The sequence below is a fragment of the Stenella coeruleoalba genome (genome assembly GCF_951394435.1).
Source record: "Stenella coeruleoalba genome assembly, chromosome: 13".
NCBI classification, from domain to species: Eukaryota; Metazoa; Chordata; class Mammalia; order Artiodactyla; family Delphinidae; genus Stenella; species Stenella coeruleoalba.
In genome coordinates, this window is record NC_137159.1 from 64,047,405 (window position 1) to 64,074,173 (window position 26,769).

General features: G+C 43.1%; 1 protein-coding gene across 4 annotated transcripts in view; it reads right to left on the reverse strand.

Moving 5' to 3' along the window:
* The window catches only part of LTBP1 (latent transforming growth factor beta binding protein 1), a 423,732-nt gene that overhangs the window by 364,437 nt on the left and 32,526 nt on the right, over positions 1-26,769 (reverse strand). For all 4 annotated transcript variants that reach the window (XM_079941107.1, XM_079941105.1, XM_079941104.1 and 1 more), the window contains exon 3: positions 2,113-2,410. In XM_079941107.1, coding sequence (XP_079797233.1) covers positions 2,113-2,410 — 298 coding nt within the window. The remainder of the gene's footprint in view (positions 1-2,112; positions 2,411-26,769) is intronic.

The window sequence follows — 26,769 nt, forward strand, 5'->3', positions numbered from 1 at the left end:
ATATATACATCATAGAGGGTCAAATTCTAACAGGGGATGGTGATATTCAGGATAAATAATGTCGCTTGTAAATGACTTCACAGCTTATGTAAGTAATAATGCTAGGAAAAAAATAACTGCAATGCACGGTAATCTGACTCTTGATTGCCAAGGCATAGCTCAACACAGAATTGTTCTTTGTTTTTAAGATCCAGAACAGTGCAGGAAGAGAAATGTCTAGCTATGATATAATCCATGCTTTATATTATTTCAAAGACACATGTTCTAACACAAAAAAACACTACTATCCTTTAGAGAAGGGGTCAGCAAACTACGCTTCAGGGGCCAAAGCTGGCCCACACAGGCTGTTTCTGTATGGTCTATAAGCTAAGAATGATTTTTACATTTTTAAATGGTTGAGAAAAAAATCAAAAGAATAATATTGCGTGCCATGAAATTTATATGAAACTCAAATTTCAACATCCATCAATAAAGTTTTATTAGAGCACTCACACTCATTCACTTAAGCATTATCTATGGCTGCTTTTGTGCTAAGGAGGGCAGAATTGAGAAGCTGCAACAGAAACCATATGTCCCACAAAGCTACAAATAGTTACTATCTGGCCCTTTACAGAGAAAGTCTGCCACCCTTTACACTTCAGGGCATGGATGCCGGAGCCTGGCTGCCTCCATTTAAAGCCTAATATGTATTCTCCTTATTCTGCCTCTATTTAAAACCTAACACTTATTATTCACTTATTAACTGTGGACCCTGAATACATTACTTAAGCACTCTGCACCTCAGTTTCCTCATCTGTAAAATGGGGTTTGTCATGGCACCTACCTGATGGGGTATCACTGTGAGTTATAAATGAACAATCATACAAAGCATGTGAAACAGTACCCAGCATGCAGTAAGCAGTTACTAAGTTGGCTATAACTACAATTCCTTCTTCTTGAGGGCTGCAGGATGTGTTTTCCAGTTGAAATGGTAGCAAAGTACTTAGACTCCAGCACAGCCTCCCAAATCTCTTTATCATGGTAGAATTGAAGAATGAGGCAAGAAGAAATGAGAGGGAAAAAAGGAAAAAAGGAAAGAAGAGGACTGAGGAGGCAACAAGAGAAAGGAAAAAGTTATCAGGACCCCACTCATCAGGGACAGTAGGTGGCCTACTCAAAGGGGAAGTATAAATTAGGATAATTTCATCTGTAGTAACAGATTAAATAACTTCTGTGGGCTGACGGGATACTAATCACCAGGTGGAAGCTATCCCGGGGGGTTGGTGGGGAAAGCATTCAAAATTCCAAGCAAGTGACTTACAGATGAACTGCTGGGTCATTTTTAAGTTGAGAACTTCCTGTATTTTACATTCCTAGACAAATGACAAGTGATAGTTGCAGTAATTCTGCATCTTGTTATCCATGTAGAGTAGCTAATTAAAAGGAAACAATTTGTGTAAGGACCCTGTCCTTACAGAGTTCTCATTTTGTTCAGAATAGCACTTACTTCCTAATGCTAAGGAAAAAAAAACCATGCTCCCATAAATAAAACACAAGCTCATTCACCAAAAATGGACCTGCATGGCTAACTGGGAGGAAAACATGGTGTTTAATAGAAGATACACTTAACCTGCTACCAAGGTGGAGAAATTCTCTTTCCCAGGACTCACTTTCACTTGAATACCTTCTCTGTGGAAAGATGAGTTCCTACCTTTTCCATGGACCTTTAAAAATCACACTCACTGTTTCTCCTTTTCAATTGTGACTTCAAAAACTCTAAAGCACCCCCCACCTCGAAAAAAAGAGAATTGTTTAACTCACAACTCCACCATAACCAAACAACTACCTTTATTATTCCCTTCCAACCTTGATCCCCTTAATCCTCACTACTGCTTTGCTTAATGCTTATGGTAAATCTTCCCTGCAGAGGCTAAACACACATATCAAGTATTTTTTAATACACTTGATGTGTAAACATAACATGTAAAACCTTAAGAAAAGGAAGGAAAGAAGAAAAGGAAAGAAGGACATTACTATCCAAGTGATTTCTGCAAATTGTGCAGGAAAAGAAGAGTGATTTAAAGCAATGCACTTAAGATGCTCCCGAGCTGGAGGCACGTTCAAAACACTCACTGAGAATGTATCTGCTGGGAGAGTCCCACTGAAGGCTTCGGCTTGAGGGTCAAGGTCATCTGGGCCACAGGACTGACTCTTGGTAGAGTATCTGCCTTCTTAGATGAAGTGTGCTTTGCTGCTTGCTCAGGAGGGACCCAGGAGGAAGCAGCCACAGGACTCTGCCCTCCAAACACTGGTGACGAGGTGTCCTGGGCAGCTGTTGTCTCACAGGCTTTGCCCTTGGTCCCTGGTTTACACACACAGAGTTGAGGCCGGAGACACATCCCTCCATTCTGACATGGAGGAACACAGCTTGCTGCAGAAAGAAATAGAAGACATACTTTGAAGAAAAGCATTGTAGACCTTACTAATTCTTCCAAAGGCTTACCAGTGGCATCGGGCTATCCCTCAATAAAACAAAATGATGATGATGATGATGACGATAATAGATAATATTTATTAACGGCTTCCTATGTGCCAGGCATTATTCTAATAGATATCGACAAACTTAACCCCCCAGCAACTGTTTTAAGTAGATATTTTATTTTGCTCATTTTACTGATGAAGAAAGAGGCACTGGGGTTATATAATTTGCCAAAGGTCACACAATCATTAGTAAATAGAAGAGCTGGGATTTGAATTCAAGTGAACTGGCTCCAAAGTCATCACTCTTAACCACTTTTCTATGGCTGCCACCCAGAAATGCATCAGAAATACAGGGAAATAAAAGAAAGTATTCTGCCCTTCTTTTTAAGTTGTGTTCTGTGGCTTAAGTTTAAATTTTAGGTATCCAAACAACATGTGGCAAAAAACAAAAGCCCAATTCCAAACCCAAACCCCCAAAAGTGTTACAGCCTTCATCTTGCATAAGCTATCAGAGCTTGGAGTGACTGTTTCAGAAATCTAGTCCAACCTACCTTTTTTTTTTTTTTTGAGAGAAAAACCAAGGGCAGAAAGGTTGAGAGTCAACCTTTATATATATATATATATATATATATATATATATATACACACACACACACACACACATATATACGTATATATATATGCATAGATTTTTTTCTTTTTTTAAGCAAGTACATCCCTAATCTTATAACAAAAGGCAACCAAAAAGAAACAACCTCTTTATCTCCTATTAACTAGGATGCATGTACTTTGAATCACCAGACTTGTGGCCAAGCAGTTTTAAAGTTAGCAGGACTATGGGTCACGGGTAGGGTGAGTGGATTTTATCATAGGCAAGGTCCCCTGGGAGTGTAGATGTTACTGACTTAAATTTTATGAACATCATAGGCCTATGGACATGATTCCTTTCTTTATTTGTCCAAATTAATTTATTTAAATGAACCTTTTGCTATCAGCCCACCTTTGACTTAAACTCTTTGTCCTGAGGCAGATCCCAGTACTAAATCTCCCATAACATTCAGCACAGGGTTCAGTCTACAAACAATCACAAAACAGATGAGGAATATGAACCAGAGGAGGCTCAGTTATGGAGGAACCAAATGACCAAGACCTAAAAGACCTGAAACCTACTGATTTTCTATAAACAAGAGAAGATACTTTTCCTATCTCCCTACAATTCCTATTAATTACAGCAAATAATGATAACAAACGGCTGTCAAGTGTCAGAATACTAGGCTGACAAATTTTCTAAAAATTTGGAAGGATTCTTGGGAGAAAAAAAATAAAAGGAAAGAAAAATGCAGCCAGCTCCTGAGGTGACCTTGGGGTAAGTTACTTAAGCTTGGCCTCTGCACCTGTACAAGTCCAGGGGCAGGGGGGAGGGCAGTAGCTGCTTGTTCTAAAATGGTCCCTGAGGGCTCTTTCCATATTAGGCTTCTAGAATTCAAAGTCAAAAACTATGCAATTCTAAAGTTCACGATTCTAATTTATCAGCGGTTTCCTGGCCGAGTGATGAACATTAGGTCCCTACTCGGCCACGGTTATTTATGGAATGTCACAGGAATGGAAATGGGTTCCACCCAGAGAGAACAGAAGTGGCCACAAGCGAGGACTGGATGGGGCTTTCAAAGCTGAGACTCTGCCAGAGATCACCACCCCCCCAGGCACTTTCATGTATACATTCTCTTCATGCTTTCAATTAGAAACATGTTTTAGTTTAACATCTGAGAATGATTTCCACTTCTCCTCCCTCCCAAGGTGTACTGCAAATGTCTACAAATCTACCAGGAAGGCTGCACTGAGCGGCTCACAAAAGCTGGTACCTAGATGGAAGCCAAGCACGGAAATCTTCCCCAAACCACCGAGAATATGCAACAAGGGCCTATCTAGAGGAGGACGTGGATGGGTTAGAAGGATAACAGGGTGGCGATTTTCTTTTAACTCTTCAAATTTTGCACGTCGTAGGGTGAGGGGAGTGGGGAAAGAATAATTAAGGAAAAAAATAACTTTAAACTCACACAGAAAAGAACATAACAGTACGACTATATACAATAACACCCTTTCACACTAAGTCTGAAAAGACAAGGAGAATGATTAGACAATTTCCTCTTCCACCTTCCCCATTGGGCTCCAACAGCAGCCTCCCGGAGCACGCAGACAGGAGGGGCTGGCTTAAACTGGGGGCAGGGACAGATTCCCTAATTGCCAAGACAAGCCCCTCCCCTGACACGAAAAGCAAAACTCACGTTCTGCAACCACATTTTGTCAAGCCCTTTTTCGTGTGATATTTCGACCTTGTGCAAGAACGGTTCCCATGTGTCAACGTCTCAAACTGTGGTGCTTGGACCAGCAGCAGTATCACCTGGAAGCACTTTAGAAATGCACATTCTCGGGCTGCCCCTGGCCTGCTAAATCCCAAACTGGAGCCCAGCAATCTGACCGCCCTCCAGGTGAGTCTGATTCTCACTCAAGTTTGAGAACCACTGACACAGGATTTGGAAATTGGCAGCCTTCCACCAGTTTTTTGAGAACTTGCATTTTTATCACTGCAAGTTTGGTATTTTCACACTACAGTGGCTTTTATGTTACTGAATTCTTGCCGTGACAGATGTGTTTGTCTTATGTTGCCCTTCTGTTTTTAATGCAAAAAATTAAGTTTTTTCCATGTGACCAAATTCTCAAGATAATTATGGGTCCCTTCCAAAAGTTTATACATTTGTCACCATCTACTTCATGGCCAATGTAAAAATTTGTAGGCATTTATGAGAAAACTGTTATTCTTTTTATTAATTGAGGTATAGTTGACTTACAGTATTACATTGGTTTCGGGTGTCAGCGTAGATATTTAGTATATTTACAGATTACTCCATGAAAAGTTATTATAAGATAGGGGCTATAATTCCCTGTGCTATACAACATATCCTTGTTGCTTATCTATTTCATACATACTAGTTTATATCTGTTAAACCCATACCCCTAACTTGTCCCTCCCCCCTTCTCTCTCCCCTTTGGTAACCACTAGTTTGTTTTCTGTGACTCTGTTTCTGGAGAAAACTGTTATTCTAACTGAGGTTCTGAACCATGTGGAATATTTTAACTCTTACAGAAGTTCTTTAAAATGTTTTCCACCAGTTGGTTCTGCATTTGCCTGGCCAGCTGTGGTTGAACACAATGAGTAAACACTACATCAAGATCTTATCAGTGGGACTTCCCTGGTGGCACAGTGGTTGAGAACCCACCTGCCAATGCAGGGGACGTGGGTTCAAGCCCTGGTCCGGAAAGATCCCACATGCCGCGGAGCAACAAAGCCCATGTACCACAACTACTGAGCCTGTGCTCTAGAGCCCACGAGCCACAACTACTGAGCCTGCACCTTAAAGCCCACGAACCACAACTACTGAGCCCATGTGCCACAACTACTGAAGCCCACGCGCCTAGAGCCCGTGCTCCACAACAAAAGAAGCCATCGCAATGAGCAGCCCACACACTGCAAGGAAGAGTAGCCCCCGCTCGCCGCAACTAGAGAAAGCCTGTGCACAGCAATGAAGACCCAACGAAGCCAAAAAAACAAATTAATTAATTACTAAAAACAAAATTTTTTTTTTTAATTAGAAAAAAGATCTTAGCGGTGGTCTGGGCAGTGGTTCTCAGGCTTTGCAGCACATTAGAATCACCTGGGGAGCTTTTAAAAACTCTCAAAACCCAGGCCTAACTCCAGGCTGATTGAATCGGAATATCTGGGGGAAGGGGCTCATACATCAGTTTTAGTTTTGTTTTTCGGTTTGTTTTTTTTTTGCGGTAGGTGGGCCTCTCACTGTTGTGGCCTCTCCCGCTGCAGAGCACAGGCTCCGGATGCGCAGGCTCAGCGGCCATGGCTCAGGAGCCCAGCCGCTCCGCGGCATGTGGGATCTTCCCGGACTGGGGCATGAACCCGCGTCCCCTGCATCGGCAGGCGGACTCTCAACCACTGCGCCACCAGGGAAGCCCTGTTTTTCGGTTTTTTAACTCTCTAGATGATTGCAATATGCAGCCAAACTTGAGAGCCAGTAGGTGAGGGAACAAAATCCTGCAAGACTTGCTGGCAGACTAATCTTCCCGAAGTGCAGCTCTTTTAATTTTTTTCTCTCTGTTTAAAAATTTGCAACACATTTTAGCTGCCCTTGAGATACATTCAAGACCCTCTACATCTGGACCCCAACCGCCCCTTTCCACCCTCAGTGCCCCCTGGTCCATCCCTGCAAAAGTTCACCCCTTCTTGCCTCTGCACACCCGGTGCCCTGTCCTGAAACACGGGCCGGCCCCTCAAGCTCTTGCTCATCTGCAAGCTCCTCCTTCTCCGTGAAGTCCTTCCCAAACGCCCACCCCGACCTCCTGCGCCATTTTCATCATTCACTTCACATTTCACATGTACTGTCACATACATTAATCATCTTTTAACAAAGCTCTTTTATTTCCCAACTAGAATATAAGCCGTGAGGTCAGTTATAATTGGCTAACGCAAAACTTTTTGTACCCAAGGACAGGAGCCTGAACCTCATCTTGGTTGACTGATGTCAAAGTACTGCCATTTCTTTCCAAGAATGTTGGGATTGGGCTTCCCTGGTGGCGCAGTGGTTGGGAGTCTGCCTGCCGATGCAGGGGATGCGGGTTCGTGCCCCGGTCTGGGAGGGTCTCACGTGCCGCAGAGCGGCTGGGCCCCGTGGGCCATGGCCGCTGGGCCTGCACGTCCGGAGCCTGTGCTCCGCAATGGGAGAGGCCGCAACGGTGGGAAGCCCACGTACCACAAAAAAAAAGAAAAAAAGAATGTTGGGATTTAAGGACATCTATAAAGGGAAGATAATAAGTGGGCTCTTCATCATCGGATGAATGGATAAAGAAGATATTCCATATATACAATGGAATATTACTCAACCATAAAAAGAAACGAAATTGAGCTATGTGTAATGAGGTGGATAGACCTAGAGTCTGTCATACAGAGTGAAGTAAGTCAGAAAGAGAAAGACAAATACCGTATGCTAACACATACATATGGAATTTAAGAAAAAAAATGTCATGAAGAACCGAGGGGTAAGACAGGAATAAAGACACAGACCTACTGGAGAACAGACTTGAGGATATGGTGAGGGGGAAGGGTGAGCTGTGACAAAGCGAGAGAGAGTCATGGACATATACACACTACCAAATGTAAGGTAGATAGCTAGTGGGAAGCAGCCGCATGGCACAGGGATATCGGCTGGGTGCTTTGTGACCGCCTGGAGGGGTGGGATAGGGAGGGTGGGAGGGAGGGAGATGCAAGAGGGAAGAAATATGGGAACATATGTATATGTATAACTGATTCACTTTGTTATAAAGCAGAAACTACCACACCATTGTAAAGCAATTATACCCCAATAAAGATGTTAAAAAAAATAAGTGGGCTCTTAATCCATTACATAATAACAACTACGTCTCTGGATTTGGTTTGCCAGTTCTTCAAACAGTCTCCAATCTTTCAAAGATGTGTTTAGATCAAAATTAATATTTAAATTAATTTGTACTCTGCTCATGTACATGGTCTGCAGTGGCATTTAGCAGTATGCTGTTAAACAGTTTCAGAAGCCCAGATCCAACCTGTTCTAAAAGAACTTTGAAGGGTAGTGGCACTCAGAAACAAACTGCTTGTGGATTCACAGAAAAGAACATCACAATGGGCTGACAGCCGTTACAAGGTACTAAACCTCCAGTACAAAAGCGCATTAAGGGAATTAGCCTAAGACATTCAGGTGCAGTAGGAAAAAAAGCTTCTGAGAGATACTCAGTTTGTGAAAAGGAACCAGAAGTTGGGGGGAGCCCACCATTCATTAAGTAGATAATCCTGTAAGATGACTTCTCCTCGAGATAAGCACAGTGAATTAACCCTCTACCCCGTCCCCCATTCCAAACACAGAACAATCATTTTTAAGATTGTTTTCATGTTAAAGAAACGGATTTCCATGATGGAAACAGGTGGCCATGATGGAATAACTTACCAAACAAGGCTTTTTTTCCATAAACAACTAGGAAACTGGATGAAAGATATAAGACAACAGTTGTTAGATACCAGACAACTGGCAAGAGAGGACTGTGAATCCTAAGAGAAGGGCATAAAGAGGGGAGCCCTAGGATCACCCCAACCACCTGCAGGAAGCACTCGGCAGATCACCGGGCAGGGAGGGAGCCCACGCACAGCGTGATGGAGGCTGAGTGGCTGGAATCTGCAGGGCAGAGTCCTAGAGAGGAGAGACCTGCACACACAGATAGCCCAGAGATCTGCAGAGGGCCCCGGACTCTTCACCTGATACTGAGCTGCACAGGCACAGGGTGCAACAAACTACCCAGGACCTGTAAGCTGCAATTTCCCAGTCCTGACCCGCCAGAGTCAGGACATTCAGTACAGACCCCAGAATTAAACTCCCTTTAAGAGTAAAACCTCAATATCAAAATCAGGCAAGAACTGTACACAGAAGAAAAATCTGATATAAATCACAGTTAAGAATATAGATGCACAATTCCTAAATAAAATATTAGTAAATCAAATACGATGGTATTTCCAAAACAGAAAAGCAAGCCGAATTAATTCCAGAAATATAAGGATGGTTTTAAATGTCAGCAAATCTATCCATGGAATTCCGCATGTTAAAAAATTAAAGGAGGGCTTCCCTGGTGGCGCAGTGGTTGAGAGTCCGCCTGCCGATGCAGGGGACGCGGGTTCGTGCCCCCGTCCGGGAAGATCCCACATGCCGCGGAGCGGCTGGGCCTGTGAGCCATGGCCGCTGAGCCTGCGCGTCCGGAGCCTGTGCTCCGCAACAGGAGAGGCCACAACAGTGAGAGGGCCCACGTACCGCAAAAAAAAAATTAAATGAGAACTTGTCTCGATGAATGCATAAAATTTTCCAATAAAATTCATCACTTATTCATAATAACAAACAAAAACTGTTAGCCAACTAGGAATACAAAGGGATTTCCTTGTTCTGGTAAACAGTAACTACAGCAAATCCCACACACAAAGAGTATACCAAAACCTACAGCAAATACTATGAGGAAACTGTAGAAGCATTCCTATCAAAGCTGGAAACAAGTCTAAATGCCCACAATAACCTCTACCGTTGATGTTATATTGTAAGTCCCAGCCAACCTGGCAAAACAAGAAAAAAGAAATAAAGGTCTAAGGAGTAGGAAGGGAGAAACAAATGTACCATTATTTTAGTTTACCTATGTGTCTATGTAGATAATCCAAAAGATTCTACAAACTACCATAACTGATAAGAATGTGGTACCAGTTCAGAAATAGAAAACAGATGAATGAAATTTAACAAAAAGCTTAGAAACAGACTCAAATATAAATGGAGACTTGCAACATGATGGAGAAGGTATAACAAATCTACAGAAAAACAATGGACTAAAAAACTGGGGTTGGAAAAGAAAGAGCCAACCATCTAAAAGAATCAAAACTAGATCCCTACCCCACTTAAGAATATACAGGGCTTCCCTGGTGGCGCAGTGGTTGAGAGTCCGCCTGCCGATGCAGGGGACGCCGGTTCGTGCCCCGGTCCGGGAAGATCCCACATGCCGCGGAGCGGCTGGGCCCGTGAGCCATGGCCGCTGAGCCTGCGCGTCCCGAGCCTGTGCTCCGCAACGGGAGGGGCCACAACAGTGAGAGGCCCGCGTACCGAAAACAAATAAATAAGTCAAAAAAAAAAAAAGAATATACATACCAGATCTTTAAAATTTTTAAGAGGAAATGTGACAGAATATCTTCATGGTTTGGGGGAAGAAAGAATTTCTCAAATGTGAAACAGTAAGTAAAAATCCAAAAGAATTGATTAACTTGACTAAAACAAAATTTAAAGATACCATACAAAACACTGAAACACAAATGATAAAAAGAAGACAACCTGCAATATATTTAACAAAGGATTAGTAACCAGATGTATCAAGAATTCCTAAAACTCAATAGGAAAAAAAATGGACAAAGGACATGAATCAGCTATTCACAGATGATGAAATGTGAAATAAATGTGAGAAGATACTCAACCTCTCCAATTATCAGAGAACTGCAAATCAAAACAACATTGAGATGCAATTCTACACCCAAGACACTGGCAATAAGTCTGTTACCACCAAGTGTTAGCAAAGATATAGGGAAATGGGAACTCTTATATACTGCTCATGAGGGTAATTTGATACTCACCTCTGTGAAAAGCAATATGGCAATATTTAGTAAGCTTATAATGTGAAAACCCTAATACCCAGCAATTTCACTTCTAGGCTGTCATGTGCTCAAGCAGACATATACGGGAATGTTCATTGCCCACCAATTATAGTAGGAAAATAGTGGCACTGATAGATGAATTGATAAACTGTGGTATTTCATACAATGGAACAGTATACAGCAGTTAAAATCATGATCTAGATCTATATACCAAGCAACATGGATGAATCTTTTGAAAATAACATTGACTGAAGAAAGTAAATTATAGGATGCTACTTTATAATACTGTTCTTTATATGATAATAACTGTCCATGTAATTTTTAAATACATAAAGCAATACTCATTGTTCTTATGGATACATAGGAAATCACAAAAGCATAAAAATACGTACTGGAGTCACACTAAATTCATGACAGCGACACCTCAGGGAAGGAAGCAGAACAATTCTGGAGAAGGAAATGGGTCACTTTACTGGAATTTTTTTTCTTTAAAAAAAAAAAAGATGGGTAGAAAGTATGACAACAGGTTAGACCTGTATTCACTGTGGGTAGTAGATACATAGGTGCTGACTATGGTAGCCTTTTTACTTTTCTGTATACCTTTCATTTTAAAAAAATTTTTTTAAATAAGCCAACAAAAGGCAATTGAGAATTGAAGACAGTTAAAACCTGACCCTTAATGCCCCAAACAATACTCTCAGATTTCTTCCACATTTGAATCCTACGCCAATTTAACAAGCTGATCCTAACGTTCTTTGAAAGTTCAGTGACTGTATTTTTAGGAAGTATCCCATGCCCTGAAGCTTAGTCTGTATTGCTCTTATTTCCAAAAAAGTAACTCTTGATTATATTTAAAACTCGTCCCAGCCCACACAGGGCAAACAGAGTGACTCTCTGCCCCTTGCCTTTCTCTCCAAACAAGTTGCAGCATGTCGACTGCATGTGTCCCAGGGAGAAATGTGAGTCTAACTGTGTCTTCTGTGATCAGAGACAGCAGGTGAGAAATTGCTTTGCTGTATGTGTCTTCACAGTAATTCCCAGCTGCCCTTTGAAGTCATTCAATAACACTAAGTGATATCAGATCACAAGAAGCATAGCATGAGGTCACACAGTTTCATCTACCTCTCACTCTGTATGCTCCTTGTACCAAACCCAAATAAAATGCTGCACTTTCATTGCAAATGTCTCTGGGTCCGCTTCCTCCCAAATCCCTAAGGAGCAAGAAAATTGTAGTATAACACCCCAATGCCTTTTCTATCCAGCCTTGCGAAATAATGAAGAATTCCACGAAAACAAATGTTCTAGACAGGTGAACCATGCACCAACACATTTAATAACTCACGGGTTTTGATCGTTATGAACATCTCTACGAAAAACCTCAGATGTGTGTGTGCTTTCACTGTTCTCTCCCCTCCAAGCCAGGCTCTCTCCCTACCCTTTCTACGCCGTTTGCTTTTCTAATCTACTCTCAAGTGACAATTTAACCAAGCAGATAGTCAGATGGTTGAGCACAGCACAAATTACATGGGATACAAGTCACAAAAGTTGTGTGCAGAATCTCATGGCTTTATGAGGAGTTTACTGCCTTTATGTCAAGGACTGCACCCTCATCTGCCTGATTCCCCAGGAGCTGTGTTCTGGAAGGTGGAAGTTCTGGAAGTCTGAGCTCAGCAGGGGTAGCTTGTTACCATGTGATTTAATTTAAAATAGATGGTCAGCTGAGGCCAAACACACTCCTCCCAACGCCATGGGTAACTGAAATCACTCATGGAGTATAATATAATTAAGTCATAAGTCATGTAATGAAAAACTACCAGCAGTTTTTCTGGGTTCTGTTTCTGGTCTTATTACTGCTGTTTTATTAAGTTTTTTTTTTAAGTCAGTGAAAAAGAAAACAAAGTTACAGATCTACAGTTTAGACTACGTAAATATTTAATTTAAAATAGCAAAAGAGAAAAACCAGAAATTTTTCAGAAAATGCTATTATATAGAAAGAACTGATAAAAGCTGTCTTTAACAAATTAAGACCAAAATCAAAAAAAAATGAAAAAAGGCCAGAAATAGACAATTAAGACAAAAGAAAATACAATTAGTAAATAAACCTGTGGTATAATGTCTACATTAATTAAGTCATCAAAGGAAATGCAAACTAAAACAAGGAGGTACACTATTATGGCGAATTAATTTTTTAAAAGACATGTAAGAGTATTAATACAACATGTCACAAAGGTGGTAGTAAAATGATACAAGTCTTTTAGAAAGCAGTTTAACAATATGTTTCAGGCTATGTTTCAGTAGCCTCATTTCTAGAAATTTACCCTAAGAAAATAGTTTAAAAAAGGAAATAACTATACACATACATATGTCCAGCTGTCCACAGCAGTGTTATTTATACCAATGAAAATGCAAAAGCAGCATATAGATTGAGTAAAATATGTCATTACAGCCTTTCAAAATTAGAATTATAAAGTGATACTATAAATTTTTAAATGTCAATACTATTAATGTGAATAAAAAACACAAGGTTATATTGCTATTCAGTCAGCCATTCACTAAGTACCTTCTCTAGTAATAGTATAATTTTTATTTCGTGCACTAATACTAGCACGTATGTATAATAAACACAAGTTTCTGACAAATCTTGGGTTTTACAGACTAAACTATTATGCACATATAAAGTATGATTATAAGTAATATCTTTATAGTTCATTGGAAAGAAGGCCATATATTTCTAAATAATAAATCTTTAATCTCTGTTTTAGTACCATCATATTTCTCCATTCATTATTCAAACATTGAGTCCCTCCCCCTTATACACTAGCACTGTGCCAAGTACTGTAGATAAAAAGATGGAGAAGACAAATTTCCTGCTCTCATGAAGATCGGAGTCCAGTAAGGAAGACAGACAAGTATATATAAAAAAAAAAAAATCATCACCATACAGTATGTGTTAGAATAATAAAGGTATAGAAGAAATGAGGAAGGAAGGGCCCTAAGTGGGCAATCAACAAATATTTTGAATTATTATATTCAAGGGACCAAAAAGGATACAAAGAATTCTCAGTATGGTTTGTTTCCTTGAGGCAATATAAAATTCTCCCTGCCCAAGCTCACCTACTGATGGCAGTAGGCAGTGGAGTGAGATGAAGCTGGACTCTGGAGTCACACAGACCTGAGTTTGAACCCTCCCCCCAGCCCCAGCTGTGTGCCCTAGGGCCAGTTCCAAGTCTGACCTGTGCCTTAGTCCCTCACTCAAAAAATTCCCGAGTGAAAATTCTGCACTCCATTTTGCACCAGGCACTGTCACATGCCCTGTGACTAGAACTGTAGAGAAGAAAACACTGTCTCTGCCCCGTGGAGCCCAGCCAGCAGACCAACAGCAACAGTGATTATAATTATTACAAGCATTCTGGAAGGGGAAGACGGTGTGTGGCGGGGAGGCCATCCCTAGGGGACTCGGGGTATTAGAAAAGACCTCTCTGAGATCATGAACTTACTATGAGATCTGAAAGCTGAGAGAAATAAATAACTCCTATGGCCAGTCCCAGAGTGCAGGGCCAAATGTTAGTGGTGAAACCTGCCACAAAGCTGTCAAGAAGCAAAATGCAAATTGACTCTACTGATTCCAGAATGCCTTTTCGTAAGAGATCGAGTTCAGGGGAACAGGGAAGGAATTACCATATTAAATGTATGTGTCCAGAACGCTGATCTAGTACGATTTAATGTAACCGGCAGAGACATTACCCTGTAAATCAGGAACAAAACACGGATGCCCATCATCACCACTGGAACTTAACACCGTTCTGGATGTTCTGGTCAACTCAGTACTGTATGCGAGAGAGGCGCGCGCCAAGCCAGCTCCTGCACTGCCAAGGCGAGTGTCCACGGATACAGACTATCTATAAAGCAATCGGCCATATTTAAGATTAAGCCCTAAGAACACTCGTGCCGTTTGTATTTTATCATTCCTAATCTAGGAAATTTTATATTCAAATCTGTTCACTGCAGTATTACAATCAATATGGTGGTAAAAAAATAGAAATATCTTACCCATAAAACAAAGAATAGATAAAAATCATGAAATCTGATTACGTCATCAAAAACGACGTTTTAAAAACATTTTTAATGACATGGGATAATGCTTATGATGTAATGCCAAGATAAAAAAAAACACACACACACAAAAAAGCAACCCTCCTACTCTCTCTAGAACTCAGACCACTCAGCCTTGCATCTCTGCCTGTCCAGAGTCAGAGTCCCTGGTCCCCTCCTGGCTGCTAAGGTGGGCCTTGTCCCTTCTCGACCAAGAGCAGCGCTGGGTCAGTCCCTCCTCCCTCACCACCTTCTTCCTTGGGCTGAGCCGTCACCCCAGCAGCCTCCTTCCGACCTCACCATCAACCTTCTCAGTCTCCCTCAGGCTCCACTTTCCCTTCCTGATCTCTCAATGTTGACATTTCCCAGGGTTTGCTTGGTCCTTGGACCCTTCTGATGACCTCATTTAGTCACGTGGCTTTGATTTCCACGCAAACTGTACTCCAGTTCGGATCTCAGGCCCTGTCCTCCTACTGTGAGCTCCAGGTCTCCACGTCCAATCACCTCCTCAACAGCTCCGAGTGGCCGTCTAACAGGAGCTCAAATCTACCACACTTTGATTCCCCTCCTCCCACCAACCCCCAGCTCCTCCTCAACATTCAGCTCCTTAAAAGGCGCCACTGTTCGCAAAGTTGCTCACCAAGTGTATCAGTTAGCTAGTGCTCCTGTATCAAAGCACCGCAAACTTCACGGCTTAGACAACAGAAAGTCACCGTCTCACAGTCTGGAGGCTGGAAGTCTGAAATCAAGGTGTGGGAGGGGACGGTTTCTTCTGAAGGCTGTCCTATTGCTCTCTCCAAACTTCTAGTGGCCTCGGGAATTCCTTGGCTTGTAGAAGCTCTCCTCACATGTCTTCCCTCTATGCATGTCTCACCACCTGTCCTCAAACCCTTCTCCAGGCCCCCCTGTCCCCTGCAATCTATTCTCACCAGGGCAGCCAGAGGGATTCTGTTAGAACCAAAGTCAGATCACATTGCTCCTCTGCACTAAACACTCCAAAGGCTTCCAACTCACTCAGTGAAATGCAAAGCCCTTATTTTTACAGCCTGCAAGTCTCCACCACCTCTCCCATGTCACTTCCTAGCATGCCTTGAGCACCATACTCCTGTCTCACTGGCTTCCTTGCTAGTCCCTGGGCAGAACACGCCTGCTTCCACTGCAGGGCCCTTGCACTGGCTATTGCACTGGCTATTCCTCCGCCTGTAACATTCTTCCCTAGATATTCACGGGCTACCTTTCTCACATCACTCAGCCTCCCTTGTGACTGTCCACTCCAAAGCAGCAATCTCTGGGCCTCGATTAGTCTGCCTCTATTTCTTTAAAGCACTTATCCTTAACCCAACATTATATTATTTATCTATTCATTGTCTGTTTCTCCCACTAAAATATCAGCTCCTCAGGCAGAAAGACGATTTTGATAGCTGCTTTTTCCCTTGGGTTTAGAATAACGTCTGGCTCAAAGATAACTAACTGCTGAATGAACACATGAAGGAAGGCTGGAAGAAAAATATACTAATGCTAACATGAATTATATACCTATGAGTGGTGAAATTACACAAGTTATTAAGTTGTTGCTTATACCATATTATACTTTCCATATTTTCCACAATGGCCTATTTTTACTTTCATAGCATGGCAAAAATCAACAATACTTTACTGAAAAGAGATGTTCATTCACTTAATGGCGAGTTTAAACATATTTAAATTTTTAAGGGGTGTAAGTCCTACCATCTAAATAATATGGGAGACAGAGTACCATACACTAGACTTTATGATAACTGTACTATATTGGAACACTGAATAGTTTTACTTTGAAACTTATTCTTAACATACTATGACTGGGTAATATGTCTAGCACTATTATTTACATGTTTAACCTGTTAGAAAAGCTGACTTCTTTTATTTTTGTCAACCAAAAATGTTTTTGAAAATCAGAGCAATAAAAAATAAACATTATTAGGCCAAAATGACTGCCAACTTGAGAATCAAGTATCTGAAACTTGGATTACAATAAAGGGAAAAAAAGACTAAGACAGAAAACATAACTTTACTCTGATTAGGGAGTGTCACCTAGTGGTAAAGAGCCTACTGAAGCCAGGCAGCCCAAACCAAGCCCAGCGCAGACACTGACTAGCTGTGTGCCCTTGGGTATATTTTTATTACTTTTTTTCCATCTCAGTTTTCCCACCTGTAAAATGGGTGTAATAAAAAGAAGAGGGTTTCTGTATGGATTAAGTGAATGCATATTTTCTGTATGGATTAAGTGAATGCATATATGCAAAGCACTAGGATAGGGCCTGCTTCAGAGTAGGATTTGACAGGTGTCAGCTATTATTATTATTCCACACATCAAATTCGTCCCATACGTGCCCCAAAATAGCCTTTAAGGAAGCTTTTGAGAAGCAGGTCACATCTATATCTGGGACAGAATTTTACTTCTACCATTGGAATTTTAAACTTATCCAAGACAGGCTTTCACACTGAATCAAACATAATAAGCTAACTTTTTTCCTTTCTTTCCCACATTTAATCATCCAGAATAAAGCTGTGGGTGGCAAAAAAGTGACAGAGCGCATCATTAGTCCAAAATAAAATATTATATGGTTGTTCTCATGCTCAAGACTCGTATTTCGAAACAAATTCTCTTAACTGAAAATAGAATAATAGCTACATGAATGAGACAGAGCCTTTAAAAATTACCCTTTATTTTGACAGCATTCCTTTAGGTAAATTAAGATTATTATGTGACCAAGGATGGGAATACCCTGGAAGAGATATAATCCAGGCCATGCAAAGCCTTTCCTTGCTAAAATAAAAACACTTGCAAATGTCACTGATGCCTGAGAATCAATGTAGAACACAAACATTCGATGGACTGTGGACACAGCCCCAGCTACAGGGATCACAATAATTGGGCTCTAAAACCCAAGATGGGAGCAACAATTGAAGCCTCACTGTGAAATATAAGGCCATGCCTCTAAATGGAAGGAAGAAGCACAGCAGATGATGCTATTTGCAAACACGTAGCCCTCTGACTACTAGCTCTATTATTGTGAAATGTGATATAACCATTTTCAGAACTGAAGCTGAAATAGAACTAAGAACTTCAAGGGCCCATCAGCAAGCAGTTGAAAGGAATAAGCAAAGCTCTGTTTTCAAAACTTTAATATAAAAAATTAAAATTGTTTAAATAGCTTTTCTTATTTCTGACATCCTTCAGAATAGAGAAATTATTTTAGTAAACATTGTGAATGTAAAATGCTCCTTTTATCCATATACTGGGCCTATCTTTCATATGCATTTAAATTTTTTTTTTTACTGAGTCAATCTCTCAGGTCCCTTCTATAATATCTGATCATCTCAGAAGTGAAAAAAAAAGTATAATCAGCAAATAAACAGAAATTTAAAAATTATTAGGAGGAAAATTAATAAGAATGATCTTTCTGTTAAAGTTGTCAATTTTAAAATAAAACAACTATTTCCATTTGAAACATGATGCCAAAAGTGTTAAATAATGGATGATGATGACCAGGGTGTTACTATTCCCAACTTCTTAATGTTTTCGTGTTTTCCAAGAAAATAAAGCATATAAATTTTAAAAGGTTTAATTCAAGTAATTGTTTTCATTGTTCAAAATATGCCATGAATAACCTACTTATTTTTGTAGTTATTTTATTTGTTTCTGTTTTCTTACTAAGTAGAACTGCTAAATTTCCTGCTAATCAGTTCGGGAAAAACATAAGTAAGAGAAATAAAGTACAGAAACTTTACACAATTCTTGAAGTAGAGATTTTAGTAAACTGTGAAAAATACAATAATCACAAATGTCTCACAACTGTTTAACTGTTTAACTGTTTAACTGTTTAACAGACTGATATGCAGTCACTGTCCTCAAGCCACAATCCCCCAAAGATCACATATTCCAGGTACCCATTTTTTTCCTTAGATTTATTCCCATTATTTGGTCATCACCAGCTCACACCATGATTAGGGGCAGGCTTCTGTGGAGTGAGAATGAGGAAGAAAGACTACCGTGGTTCTTTGTGGTAGCTAGTCTCTAAAGATGGTCCCAAATCCACCCCCATGCTGCTCCTCCCATCAAAAGGTGGACCTTATGTCCCTCCCCCTTGAATCTGAGCTGGGTCTAGGACTATTCTACCAAGGAAATGCAGAAGTGCCCTGCTGAGAACCTCCAAGCCCAGGCCTGAAAAGCCAGGAAGCAATACTTCCTCGCTCTTGGAACCCAGCTGCCATGTTAAGGGGAAGCCCAGTCAACCATAGGAAGGGGCCCATATAGAAGAGAATTGAGGCCCTCAACCAACAGCCCCTGCTGAGCTCCCAACCAACAACAGCCAGTGTCATCTTGCCAGCCATGTGAGTGTTCTAGCTGATGCCACGTGGTACAGAGACAGGTCATCCCTACTGAGCCCTGCCAAATTGCAAAATCATGAGTAAATAAATGATGGTGTTTGTTTTAAGCCGCTAAGTGTTAGGATAATTTGCCTCACAGGAATAGATATAAATAGAAACAATGTTCCTGAAGAAGAGTCATCATCTCTCATTCCAGGGCTTCTGCTAATTCTAATTCTACCATGCTAAATTATCCTGCATTAAGCACTTACAGACTGTGGTTGTGTAATCAAGTCTTCAAAATAAAAATGAGCATAGAACCTCCCGAATCATATGAAGCAGGGAGAAGACCCAGCACAGGCCTCTGTATCTATGCATTTTCAAGCACTGAATATGATCAAAGACAGCTTTCCAACAATTTCCTGGCCAAGTTACCAAGTACAGAAAAATACTCATCTTTGATAACAGTAGCCACAACTGAGTACTATTATTACAAATTTTATGTTATATATACTTTACCACAACTTTTAAGATAATGTAATACACACCAAGAAAAAAAACCCACACACTGTACACTTTAAATGAGTGAATTACATGGTATGTGAATTATATCTCAATAAAGAAGCACCTTCCATAAGGTCCTACACACTGCAAACAGCCCAGGTCATCTTTGAACAGCTCTATCTTAAAAAGACTTTTGGGAGGGAGGGAGACGCAACAGGGAAGACATATGGGAACATATGTTTATGTATGACTGATTCACTTTGTTATAAAGCAGAAACTAACACACCATTGTAAAGCAATTATACCCCAATAAAGATGTTAAAAAAAAAAAAAAAGACTTTTCCTGATATTGTGTTAAAATTTGCCTGCCCACAGCTTTCATTCACCAACTCCCCTTTCCGTAGTATTTGAAGAAAGCTCTACCGTCCTGCCCATGGCTTCTTCTCTCCTGACTCAAAGATACCCATTCCAGCAGCTCCTTCTCAGGTCAGCACTGCGGCACCTCCATCACCTGGCTGCACAGCTCTGAGTATATTCCAGCAGCTCCCGGTATTGGAGAAGACCATGAGCTTTGGAGTCAGAATGCCTAGGTTTAAATCTGAGTTCCATCACTTACTAGCCACATGAAGCTTCAATTTCAACATGTGTAAAATGGGAGTAGGGGAAGGAAGGCTCACCTTTGGGAAGCAGCGAGGCAGGGAGTGAAATCAGGGCCCGAGATGACGATCACCTGTAGTCAGAATGACTCTTGCAAATCTACTTAGTATGGGCAACACACTCTCTCTCAAATGTCTTTCTGCATTTAACAAGCCACCATTTCTTTGTTTAAACACCATCTCTCTCCCTCTGCCAAGCACATGTAGTAATTCAAGCTCATTAAGTGCATGAATGATGCAACTTCACTAGAACAGAACCCACCTCAATGTTAATAAGCAAGGAGCAACAGGGTCTGGAACCCAGGAAGCCCACCAAAACGACTAGCTTCTATCATTCTATCTATTGCGATTCCAGGGGGGAAGGACAAAATCTAATGTGATGTTTCCAAAGTGGTCAGCCCAGCCAACATGGGACAGAGCAGACCTACAAGTGGGATAGTGATGGGAACGGTTTCTTGAAATGTCATGCCAGCACCTCGTTTTCTGTTTCTGATTATCTTCCACTTCCTTCAGTTGGCAGGTTAGAGAGATCTGGAACATCCACCCTCAAGAGCACTGTGCAGAAGAGAGTCGGTCCTCCCCTTCCAGGACATTCCCGCCCGGTGCCCATCAGTTCACACTCACCTGCGAGTACTCATCCTGATTCTCAGCCCCTGACCCAGCCTCACGGGCAGAAAAGGGAAGAGTGGTTCTACCTGACGCCACCCCAGCAAACATTAAACACACATTTTCCTTTCACCATCCCACAGACGCCGGCCCCATCAACTGCACAAATGTAATTACCTTCTTAACTAAACTTCTGCACTTGTTCACAAGTAGTTAATGGAGTCATACAGGTATACTGTTGAAAACTGAAATTAAATATATTCCACCACAGAGCTGAACCACTACAGAGGTTAAAAAGCACAAGGGCTATTTTTTAATGTCACAATAATTATAGTCATCTGCCTGATCAAAACGTCAGATGGTGGGGGGAATCCAGGCGGATTTCCCGCCAGTGACTGGTGATACCTCCAACCCAGGCAGCAGGGTCCATGATCCCGTGTCTGCTTGGCCACTGGAAGGACATCGCTCTCTGACTTGCCACCATGCCCAGCTCTACGCAAGAGTGTGGGACTGCAAGGAGGGGAGTCCTTAAGAATACCGTTTAATACCGGACACTTCTGTCCTATGACGCCTCAGAAGGGAAAAAATATTGCCTTTCTGATGACCAGTGTTTGGCGATGGCCGGCCACACTCTCGCCTGACCAAGCCCTGGGCAACGAGAAGCCACTGGCAGATCCCTGTCACCTCCGGCAGCGTCCGGGGGATGAGTGACAAGGGGAGCACACTTGCAATGCTCCTTTCAGCAGAACCATATGGTAAAGGGCTGTCAGCCTAGCAGGTGAGCCCAGGAAAACCTACTGAGGACACAAAGGACTGAGCCGTAATCTGAATGCACAGAGCTCTTCACGCCACTTACCATTTACTCTTCAAGCAAGACATTTTCTCTCATCATCCTTCCTAACGCCGAAGGAAGGGCGACCCAATGAGAGAATCTCTTTAGTAGGCGAACTGAGCCCCAGGTGCATCAAAGTTATTTAATCTTAAGGCAGTGGTTCTAAGTGTGGTCCCTCGACAAGCGGCATCACCTGGGATCTTACCAGACAGGCAAGTTCTCATGGCCTACCTCAGACACGCGCAAGCCAGCAATCTGTGCTTTAACAAGCGCTCCAGGTGATTCCAATGCACGAAAAATTTTGTGAGCTACAGTCAAATTTGAGAGTCACTGTCTTAAGGTGCTAGAAGCTATGCAAAGGGCATTTCTGGGGTAACCGGCATTCATTAGCTGTTAAGTATCAATAGTTTGGGACTTGGGGCAAAAGGCAGAGTCAGGCAATCCAATAATATGAGTGGAGTCAGGGTCATTCAGGACAATAAACACCATGGGCAGCTCAGGGATTGACAAGTCCAAGTGTCCAAGTGACAGGAAGGATGGGTGATCTGTCCTGAGCTGTGGCTTGAGAGGTAAGAACCCTGTCAGCTTCAGGGAGGTCCTGTACCACTGGAGAGCCATGACTCGTCTTCATTTTATAAAAAACACAATTCTCTCTTCAAATGCAATTTTACACTAAAGCTTAATATATGAAACAGACAAAGCAGGGATGAGTGACTGAGCACCCTCCCCACCCTGTTTCTCCTCTTACCTCTCCCGCTTTGCAGCCCCTGATATACTTCAGTGGAATCCTGAGGGTTTCTGAGAGCACAGGTCGAAAAGCAAGGGCTCCTCATCAAACAAGCTGATTCTGGAGCCTCACCAGACAGAGTGAGTAAGAAGAGCTGGAGATGGGGCCGAGAGACCTCTATTCTTCAGTTTCTCCAGGCAATCCTGCTATCAGCCAGCTCACAGCCTTTGAGCAGTGCTTGTCTCAGAGCAGGGCCTGGGCTTTTACATCAGAATCATCTGGGGGAGACTGTTAACCCTGCGTATTTTCCTGGGCGCTTCCCAAGCCCTGCTGAGGCTGGTTCTCAGGAGAGAGCCCAGGAAGCTGCAATGGAAGGCGGCTCTTACGTGTATCAGGTATAAGCAGCACTGTGGTGTACTGACTGTTCATCTTCACGCCCCCCTCCATCTCATGGTCTCAGTCTCTCACTCTCTCACCTGAAAATAGAAAGAGAACTTATCCCTCCTGATCTTCTTGAGGCAGGGAGTCCTCTTGGCCGGTCCCGGAGCCTTGACTCCCAGAGCCTGGATGACGAGTCATGCTCTGAGATGCTGGAGGAGCAGGAAGGAGGCACGTCTTGGGGCCTGGACTCCTCTTCAGTCTCATCCCTTACGTGCCAGAACAGGATCGCTGACGACCAGGCACCAACGCTCAGGCCAGTGGGTCTCAGCGTGGTTTGCACGATTAGAATCACATGAGGAACGTTAAAAACAAGGCGTCCAGGCGCCACCCACCCCCACAGACTCTGCCTTAATTGCCTTGGGTGGGAGCAGGGGTATTTTTTAAAGGCCTCTCAGATTATAATGCACAACCAGGGAAGAAAATCACAGCCTGGGGCGGACCTGTGCAAATATGGATATGCACAGATCTTGTTACAATGAATATCTGGTTCAGAGGGTAGAGGTGGGGCCTGAGGCCCTGCAATTCCAACAACCTCCCAGGTGCTGCTGCCCTGCTGGTCCACGGATCACATTCTGAGCGGTCAGGATCTTGTGGTTCTCAAACTTTTGAATCACCTGGAGGGCTTGTTAAAGTACAGATGACTGGGCCCACCCCAACAGTTTTTAATTCAATATGCCTGCGGTAGGACCCTAAAATGTGCATTTCTAACAAGTTCTCAGGGGATGCTCGGTTGACGATCCAGTGACCATACTTTGAGAACCAGGAAGGCCGTGGTTTTCAAATATTAGTGTACATTAGAACAGTTTGGGGAGTTTTCAGAAACACAGGTGACCAGGCTTAATGCAGATGATTCCTAGGCCTGGGGAGGAGCCCAAGAATTACAGCTCTGCAAGCTTCTCAAGGGACTCCCGTCATCCTCTAGGCCAGGGACCACATTCAGGTCTAGAATTTGCCTCCCGCAAATGCAATAACGTATCAGGTACTGATAGCAAGCTTTACGGGAAACAGAGTCTGAACATCATAAACATACTTTATAATGTGTCACCACCGCACCCGTAAGACACTCCCATAAACCAGGACCTAAGGAAGACGGAAGAAGGTCACGTGGAACTAAACAAGTTCCAGATCACTGCTGGTTTCCTGGGAGATTTTTCTCGAGGGTTCCAAACCTAACCCATGGGCTTAAAGAGGAAGACAACGCCACAGAAGCTTTTCTCGGAACAATATCTATATGCCTGGGGGAAAGCAATGTAGCAGGGTAATCGCTCAGGTGTTAGACTCAGAAGACTCAGGGTAGCGCTCGGACTAAGCTCTAAAATGGGGGAAATGATACCTCACTTGAAGGCTGCTGAGGACAGGAAATAATGTACATAATGTACTTAGCAGAGGGCTGTCACTCAGTAAAATCACGGATACATGACAGTTCTGACAGTTGAGCCATAAAGTCTCAAAGCTGGAAGGAACCTTGATGTTTAGCTTTCAGCCAATAAAGGAAACTCAAAGACCATTAGCACAGCATCACTTAGACGTGCAGTATCTCAGGCCCACCCCAGACCTTCTGGATCAGACTCTGCATTTTAATATGACCTCCAGGAGATTCCTGTGCACCACTGCCCTACAGTAGTAACCCTACCAGCTACGGAGTACGGCAGTGGTTCTCAGCCCTGCTGAGTTGGAATCATCTGGGGGCTTAAAAGAAAATATTCATGGAAAGCCCTACCCCCAGAAAGTCTGATTCAACTGGTTCGGGAGGTAGCCTGAGAACTGAGATTTTTTTCATCTTCTTAAGGCAGCAAAGGTTGAGAGCCACTAGTACAGAATAATTGTACAGGCTCTGGGGTCAGGGATTGCAATCATCACTCAGGTTGGCCTTTCCCACAGTCCAGCTCTAAGCTCTGTAGCCGGATGGTCCCTGAATGACCCCCTACACACACACACACATGCACACATACACACACTCCTAGCAGAAGACCCCTTCTGTCTGGGCCACTGGTGTGAACGCAGCCCAGAGGTCCTGGCCTGGGATCAGCGCACCACTTGAAGCAGCAGGAACGCGCAGCATCAAGCCTCGGGCTCTGCCTCCGATGAGCTGCGTGACCCTGGCCCAGCCACAACGCTCTAGGCCTCGGCTTCCTCATCCATTACACAAGGGGTTAGGCCAGGTGGTCCTGGGTCCCTCCAGCATCACCCTTCTTGGGTTCCCTGGGGTCACAGTGCTAGGAAGAGGCACTCACAAAGGACTGGGTCATGTTTTCACCTCACGGTCTTCAATAGAACAAAAAAGGCAGCCCTCTTCCCACTGCGCACTCAGTGCAGTCCTGTGATGGACATTCCTGCAGTCTCTTAGTGATTAGCCTGTAAACTGAAATTTAACAATAGGCTTTCTCTGAATGTCTTCTAAATATAGACACATTCTCTGGGTGAGCTGAGGATTTCCTGAAGGGCTTTTCTGAGGAAACTAACAGACCTAAATAATAGATGGTGTTTGGTTTATACTTGCATACATGAGTGTGACTGTGTGTGTGTGTGTGTGTAAAAACAATGTGGCGACTGTGCTGGGTTTTTTCCCTGAGTACTCTAAGACGTCAGGAACCATTCGTCAGGCTGTCTCCGCCAATTCTGCTCTCACTGCGTCTCTTGAGTTCATTCCTTTCTTTGCTTTTAAATGAGCCCCTTTTTGGTTCTGGCTCCCCCTGCAACACATCCAAGGCTGGCCTGCACGCTGGGTGCAACCGGGGCTCCCTGCCACCCGCCCACGTGCCCTGCGCGCTCCCTTGGGTGCAGGGAGACTCCCCTCGCTGAGTTTTCCCACCTCACAGCCCACCCCTCAGGCCCAGCCTCTCGCTCTCCCTGCAGGACCTGCAGGCTTCTCCACGTCAACACGCCCAACCCTGGACCCCCTCCTGCCTCCCCTCCCTCTCCACAAAAACCTGAGGTGACCACCTCTCTCCCCTCTTCCTCCTGCTCCAACATTAAACTTGATTCCACCTCCTGAATCAATGTCTCTGGCCCTCTTTTCCATTCCCCACTGCACCACTGTCGTTTACACCTTCCTTTCTTTCCTGGGGCGCCACCTCTGAAGTGGCCTGTTTTCCTCAACAAATCACCCTGCACTCCCCACAGCAGGATCTGCTCCGCTCTCTGGCTTCTCTAAGCCTATCAAATGCAGAGATAGCAACAGCTGTTGTTTATCAAGCCTCTGCTCTGTGCCAGGCAGGGCACTGGCTTCTTCATTTACCTGTCCTGCAACCCTTACAATGTGCACAGATCTCCATTTTCAGACCAGGAAGCTGAGGCTCCGTGAAAACACCTGGATTCCAATCCACTGAAATCATGATGCTGCTGGACAAATAACTGAGGCGGGGAATCCAGCCTCTGGGAGCTCTTGGCTCAGCCTACCACGTGGTCCTTATCACCTTCCCTTCCTCCACAAGCAACCCGTAAGCTGTAAGCTGAGCAAATCCCCACCTTAGGGACACAACTCATGCTTCCCACCCCCAGGCTTGGTTCACATTGATCTCTCTGCCCAGAATGCCCTTCTCCCAGTCTCAGCCTGCAAAAGCATCCTACCCAACTAACTCAATTTCCTCTGCATGTTGCTCTGCAACTTCTCTAATGCAGCCAAGTTTGATACAGACCTCTCTCCTTTGGACCCCACGGAATTTGGTTTCCCTCTTATACCAATCCGTGTGCTTTTCTGATCCACTTCACACTGCAGCATACTCCTGGGTGGCAGGAACCAACTTATCTTTGTGTCCCTACATCTTCCACCCTAGCATTGAGAGTGCCTCGTGTATAAATGATCCTCGACAAATACTTGCTGAATCGAGCA